This window comes from Phoca vitulina, unplaced genomic scaffold (assembly GCF_004348235.1).
Source record: "Phoca vitulina isolate PV1807 unplaced genomic scaffold, GSC_HSeal_1.0 scaffold26, whole genome shotgun sequence".
NCBI classification, from domain to species: Eukaryota; Metazoa; Chordata; class Mammalia; order Carnivora; family Phocidae; genus Phoca; species Phoca vitulina.
In genome coordinates this window covers 21,028,859-21,035,665 of record NW_022589729.1, presented here as the reverse complement: position 1 = coordinate 21,035,665, position 6,807 = coordinate 21,028,859, and the positions used below count along the sequence as shown (strand labels likewise).

The 6,807-nt window shown below is 43.8% G+C and overlaps 1 protein-coding gene across 1 annotated transcript; it reads right to left on the bottom strand.

The window, feature by feature from the left end:
• Window positions 1–2,666: 2,666 nt before the first annotated feature.
• On the bottom strand, window positions 2,667–5,834 carry LOC116643366 (alpha-1,3-mannosyl-glycoprotein 4-beta-N-acetylglucosaminyltransferase-like protein MGAT4E). Its single transcript, XM_032422075.1, has 3 exons — window positions 5,727–5,834; window positions 4,593–4,749; window positions 2,667–3,808 (listed from the first exon to the last, which is right to left on the bottom strand). Exons 1-3 carry the CDS (start codon window positions 5,832–5,834, stop codon window positions 2,667–2,669), a joined length of 1,407 nt encoding a protein of 468 aa, XP_032277966.1.
• Between the last annotated feature and the right edge of the window lie 973 nt (window positions 5,835–6,807).

The window sequence follows — 6,807 nt, the reverse complement described above, 5'->3', positions numbered from 1 at the left end:
GGCTCCATCCCAGGACCCTGGGATCATGACCCGAGCCGAAGGCAGCCGCTTAACTGACCGAGCCACCCAGGCGCCCCTCTTTACTCACATTTTCAATCTTAACTTCCGTTTTTAAAAATATATTAAAAGTTATTTTTTTCTGGGTCTGATATTTTCAATATTTGAAGTCTTTTCAGCTCTGATTATGGTTTTCTTTTTTTTCCTGGTTCTCATTATGGTGCCATATTTCCTTGTGTGTTTTGTGAGTTTTTACTGTGAGCTTAAGTTTTGTAGAACTTTGTGAGGATTCTCTAAGTCCTAAATTCCTCCAAAAGATTTAAATTTGCCTTTTCCCAGAATCTTGGGAGGCACTACCAACTTGAACTGTGACTAATTTAAAATATAATCTTGGCTGGAGATTTTTGGGAGCACTTGGTAATGTTAATTTGGATCACAGCAAATCCATAATGGGCAACTTGTGTTTAGGAATATCAGGGAAAAAATTTTTCCCGTCTAATAGTGCAGACTGAGACAGGTAATTTTATTTCTGTTCCCTTCTGTGGTGGTGTCTCTTTCCAGCTCTCTATGATGAGCATGCAGCCGCTTGGTATTGCAGATTTACACGGTGGCCTCCCATTATCCATGAAATCTTAGGTATCCCTGACCTTTTCTTTAGTCTCATGCCACCACACAGCTATCAAAATGGAGCTCATAGGAAACAGACTGAGGGTTGTTGGAGGGGAGAGGGGTGAAGGGATGGGGCAACTGAGTGATGGACATTATGGAGAGCACCGGATGTAATGAGCACTCGGTGTTATATAAGACTGATGAATCACTGAACTCTACCTCTGAAACTGATAGTACACTGTATGTTAGTTAATTGAATTTAAATAAAAAATAAATTTAAAAAATAGAGCTCAGTGTTACTGATATTTAGTTAATTCCCTCAGAGCAAAAGCCAGCTTAAGTCCTTATTTACCTATCTGGATTCTTATTTTTGTTTAACTTTTTGGTCTCTGAGTATTTCTTAGATTCTTTTCATTTCTTTGATACACTTAAAAACAGTTTTTAAGTAGTTTGTGTAGTTTATTTAGTTGTTTTAATCAGGAGAGTTTTTATAGTGTTCATAGACAAATTGCCAGTAATAGATTCTTCTGTAGTTTCTTTTTGTAATTATGCTGAGTAAAATACATGGAATTTTTTTGCATGAATGAATAATTTTGTATATATTATATTGAAGCTGGGGTTTTTTCATTTAATGGTGTGTCTTGAAGATCTTCTCAAGTTATACATAGAAGTTTTTTTTTTTTACAATAGCAATTTAGGTAATTTGAACCTTCTTATGCAAGACAACTAGAAAAGCTGAACAAAATATAAATAGCGACTGATTGAAAGCAATAGCAAAGTAACAAGATAAAGAATTATTAGGTCAATGTGAAAAAAGCTTTCTGCCAGCTGACTAAACCTCTATCGGAAATTTTTAATGGAAATCTCACCCCAAGATTTTACTTTCATTTTATTGGTCAACCAAATTGTAAGGAACATGGGAATTTTGTTCTTTTTTAGGTGTGTACATGGTTTCCCATGATGTAATTGTTTCTAATGAAATGGGAGAATAGGGGCGTCTTGGTGACTCAGTTAAGTGTCTGACTCTTGGTTTCGGCTCAGGTCATGATCTCAGGATTGTGGGATCGAGCCCCACGTCAGGCTCCACGCTCAGTGGGGAGTCTGCTTGGGATTCTTTCTCTCTTTGCCCCTCTGCCTCTCCCCTCACTCGTGTTCTCTCTCCCTCAAATAAATAAATAAAATCTTAAAAAAAAGAAATGGAAGAATAAATATTCTAGTGAGAGGCAACTGGTTAGACTCAAATATTTTTTTCCTTTTAAATTCAGGAAACATTTCGGGGCACCTGGGTGGCTCAGTCGGTTAAGCATCTGCCTTAGGCTCAGGTCATGATCCCGGGGTCCTGGGATCAAGCTCTGCATCGGGCTCCCTGCTCAGCAGGAAGCCTGCTTCTCCCTCTCCCACTCCCTGTGCTTGTGTTCCCTCTCTCACTGTGAATAAATAAAATCTTAAAAAAAAAAAAAAATCTGTGAGCACCTTGGACTTCCCAGCCTCCAAAACTGTGAGAAATAAATTCTTGTTTATAAGCCGCCCAATCTATGGAATTCTGTTACAGCAGCCCAAACAGACCAGGACAGGTGTATAGATCTGATCTAAAGTCAGTTCCACCATGATCATAGTTCCACCAGTATAAAGACTGCTATAACTCTAGATAGGGCAATAACTCCTTCATGGAAAGATCTTGGGATGTTATACTTGTTTGCTGATAAGAACCCAGGCAGTTCATGGTGACTCCTTCCCTCTTTCTGGTCCTTGGAATCCAGAGGACATTGTCTTGTCTCTGCCCCTCATCAGACTGTGTTATCTATCTTGAGTAACCTAGAAAAATCAGAATTAGGATGACCACACATCTCAGCTTATCTGGGGCAGTCTTGCTTTCCACCTGTTGTTCTAGTGTCATTTTTAATAGTGCTTCCTTTCATTCTCAAAGTGTCCCAGTTTGGATAATAAATTACACGGTCACCCTACTCAGAATGAGCAGGCTTTGATCGATTTTAGCTTTATTTCTGGTCAGCCATGTGGATTCCATTCTCAAGCCCCACCCTTCCAGTGTTCCCATTGTGCTAACTCTCCTCTTCCTCATTCTGAGTCCAGACTCTGATCTGCCTGATCAGGAGCCAAGACTTTTGAGATGCTAGCACAATCAATCGTATACAACTCAACTCCTCCACAGAATCTTCTTCATAAAATACCCTCTGGTCCAAATGTCCTTCCACCAGTGGACCTAGTAGGGTATAGCGGGTGCAGCCTCTGGAATCGTCCAAGGGATCATAGCCAAGTTCCACTTGTCCCTGCTGTAGCCAGTACAGCCCTTGTTTGTCAGAACCTGTCAGCACCTCTATCCGGATGACTTTTTGTGGCTTCTCCAAAATCACTGTCAGGTAGTTGCCTTCTATAGGATTGAGGACAGAGTAGCACTCCTTGTTCAGAATATAAGCGTACTGTGGAATAATATTCAGTTCTGCCATCATGTCAGTGAGGACGTTGGCAACAGGGTTGTCTGGTTCATCAAAGACCTCTTCCTTCTCCACAAGAAAGCAGGTGTCCTCAAACAGAGAATAATTGCCCATGTGGTAGAAGACCGAGGGACTGAAACGAATTGGAACATTTTGGGCCAAGAGTAGACGGAATTCAGAGAGAAACAAATGAATGGGAATGTTCTCATGGAAAAGGAGAAAGAAAGAGGTCAGGCGGGAGAGGTCACTGTTGTGGAAAACTTTCCCAGAGAGGCTCAGGCTGGAGAACTCTAGGATCACCCAAGGTAGTTCTTTCCAGGCTGATAATACCCAATAGATGGTAGAAATAAATTTGGGGGTGCAGTGAACATAATCTTCTATCATCAGAAAGTATTCAGAAAGGTTGAGAGCAAAGTTCATGAGGAGGGCATAATTGACTTTCTGCCTGGAATAATGTGCTTCACAGGGTGAGGTGTGACTAACGTTATTCAGATCTCCTGGGAGAGGAGAGTCACTGAGACCACCATGGATCACGAGCAGCTTCTGGGCCTCAATGTGTGGTTTGAAGAGGCTTGAAATATTGGCAACTGTTTGGCTGAGCCATTCGGGATCGGGATCTGACAGGTGGACCAACACTATGATACAACTCAGCTCAGGTTCTGAAGAAGCTTGGAAAAGGGACTGCAAGGTGTCCAAGAGGTAGCTCCCATGAGGGTGCTGCTCTGAGGAAATCCCCACCGTCAGCAGCTCTAGGGGTGGAGGGAGATAAGGGAGCCTTTACCACTTACAGATGGGGAAGAATTCCCAGGTCTCTCCTCTCAGGTCTTCCCCTTAATGCCATACCTGTGATAAATTCACATTTCCTTTCCTTGGAAGAGTGTGGTCCAGATATGAGGTTAATCTCTGGTTAGAAGTTGTGAAGTGGTTTTATTTTATCACACCTTTAAACGGCTATTGGCGGAAACTTTATGAAGAACAAGTCTCCCTCTGATGAGGGAGGCTGCCATGTACTAAAGGTAAATTTCTTGGCTTGGCCAGTTAACCAGGTCTTGACCTCAGAGTTATCTCAGCTACTGTGGATCAACCAGACCTGGATTAGAGGATCTCCAGGGACCTACATAAACCCAAGGCTTCTGGCAGTCTAGTGTACAGCTAGTCAACATCCAGCCACCCTTTTCTTCCTCTACCCAGTGCTTTTTACCATAGCTCTCCTCTCCTCTCCTCCTCTCCCGTTCTGTCTTCCCCCCAGCCCGTGGGGTGGGGGACATGAATGAGCTTCACTATGGGATGGCTCCTTAACAGGTCACTGTGGACTTCTCATCTTGTTAGTCATTCAAGGGGGTGGCCAGTGGGAAGAAAGTACACTCAGGATTATAACCTGTACCAAATTTCATAGCATGGCCCTCCCTCAGAGTATCCTGCTTTCCTCCCCAGATGCCAGCTCATGTTCCCTTTTTACCCATCCTCCTTTTTCTTGTTGGAATACCTTGTCTGACCTCCTCCCAGTCTGACCACTCCCTCCCCTATACTCACTCTTTTCCTGGGGAGGGGATCCAGCCAGGAATTTGTAGTTGGCCCGTTGGAGTAAAGGGAAGGGTTCCTGCATGTCCTTGAAGGTCGCCAGATGGTTCTTACGTTCAGAGCTGATTTGCTTCTGATTGAACTGCCACAGTATTTTCTTCTTTTCCTCCTGCTGAGGATATGATGAACATCAGCCTGGAGACAAGTAAGGGGCAGATCCCCCCTTTAAGACAGGCGGGGCATGCCCCAGGATCTAGTCACCAGAGAGCCCAAGTGTCAGGACTTAGATGACTGCTGTCCCCACCTCATCATGAGAACACACAGGACTTTCCAGAAGAGGTGGTGGGCCCTGGAATCAGGTAGAAAGTAGGAATACCTGTAGGAAGTTCCTAGGCTTCTGTAGAGTAGAACTTGCTTGCCCCACCATGTCTCACATCTAATTTCTCTTACCATTATCAGGCTGGCCAAGGTCATCTAACTCAGCTTAGACTGTGCTGGATTCTGTGGCAGGTACTGAAGACCAGTGCCTGGTCCTGTCCTCATGGAAGACACCCACAGTGCCTCAATTCTAAACACCTTTCTTTTATTCCACTCGGACTATATGCATGTTTCTCAATCACTTCCCCACATCCACTTATGCTTTGCTGTAGCTGGTCTGAGGCATTAAGGAAAAATATAGACTCTCAAAACCCGAGCATGCCCTGCATTGGATTTGGTTTTCTTCACTTGCAGATGTTGTGCACGTGGGAGAAGTTATTTTAGGGCTCTGTGTCTCAGTCCCTTTGTATGAGAAATGGGATGACTAACCTCTCTCATGCCAGGCTCTGGTGAGGGAAGTGGCCAGCACTCAGGCAGTCCTCATCACATGCAGGTTCTGCCAGTCAGCATGGTTTTCTAGAAGTGTCTGTGCATTACTCTCTCTACACTAAAACTGCCCTCTCTTCCTCCTTGCCTTTATTCAAATATTATACATCTTTCAAGGCTGGTTCAATATTAACCTTTTCTCTGACACTCTCCTGATTCTTCAAGTGCCCTCTTCTTAGAACTTCTGCGGTGATAACTAGAGTGTTTGCATGACTGGAAAAAAATCCCCCCCCCCCCACCGAAGTATTGACAAACAGTCCAATCTCTGTCTCTGGTACTTACCAATGATAAGTTATATGTAAGATGCTCTTCATTATTCTTTTGGAGGAAGAAGTTCAGGAAGATTAAGGACACAGCAACTATGATATATTTCCATAGGCAATGATGCATGGTGCTGGAGCCTGGAGCAGCTCTGCAAAGAAATGTGAGCAGGGTACAGATCCTGAGTGCCTCCAGCTCAGAAAAGCATAGCGATGGCCTCCTCTTGCCTGGAAGTCTCCCACTTCTTTCCCCTCTTCCCTCCTCCTGGACACCATTGCCAAATCGTGTCAGTCGTCTTTTCCCCACCCACTTCAACCCTCCTTCCTACTTGTAGCCATCTAAGGAGAGACAAAGGCCAAAGAGTTTGATTCTTTCCCACTTCTACCTTCTTCACCTCCTGTCTGGGTTTCCAGGTGAAATTGGAGTAGCTTCTTTTGTTTATCCACTCTTGGAGTAGAGACCCAACCAGAGAGGATGTGTTGCCAAGAAGAGGAAATCAAGTGTTAGACATTAATCATATGCTTCCCTAAACTCCAAATTCAAGTCAAAGTCCCTCCTTGGATGTTATTGACCCACAAATTGGATCTTGTCTGTTAGTTCCCCATTTACTTTTGTGTCTGATCCTTCTTCCTAGGATTGTGTTAGGCAGATTATGATGTTTTGAATCAAGTCAGAGAGACTAAGGGAAGCTCTTGTTAGTATATCTCTCCCCATCCTGAACTGGTAAGTAGGATGGAAACCTAAAAGTGACAAGAGATTCCTAACCACGTGAAAGTCGTTACCATGTTTGGAGTGCTACATCATGGAGTCTTTCTGTCTAACAGAAGATGTGGCTTGAGGGTTTATCGGAGAGCTGGAATTTCTCTGAAATCAAGGAGAAAATAATATTTTTATGCATGCAAGATGGGGTCCCAGAGTGGCTCCTCTGAGGTAGCAGAAACTAGTCACCCCTCCCAGGAGACCCTGCTTGACAACCATTGTCCAGCCTGAATGGGGGGCTGGTTACCACTCCAGCCTCACATCAAGCACCTGTTTCTAGATAAGGTGGAGCTAAAGTTTTAAAGCCGGCTTTCCAGTCTTTTATCTCAAACCCAGAGGTGTG

Excerpts from the sequence above, each read along its gene's own strand:
- LOC116643366 (XM_032422075.1), bottom strand. The coding sequence starts at position 5,834 with ATGCATCATTGCCTATGGAAATATATCATAGTTGCTGTGTCCTTAATC. Across the intron at positions 4,750-5,726 it reads TTACATATAACTTATCATTG|GAGGAAAAGAAGAAAATACT; the intron begins GTAAGTACCAGA and ends TATCCTCAGCAG. Across the intron at positions 3,809-4,592 it reads ATCCCCTCCCCAGGAAAAGA|AGCTGCTGACGGTGGGGATT; the intron begins GTGAGTATAGGG and ends CTCCACCCCTAG.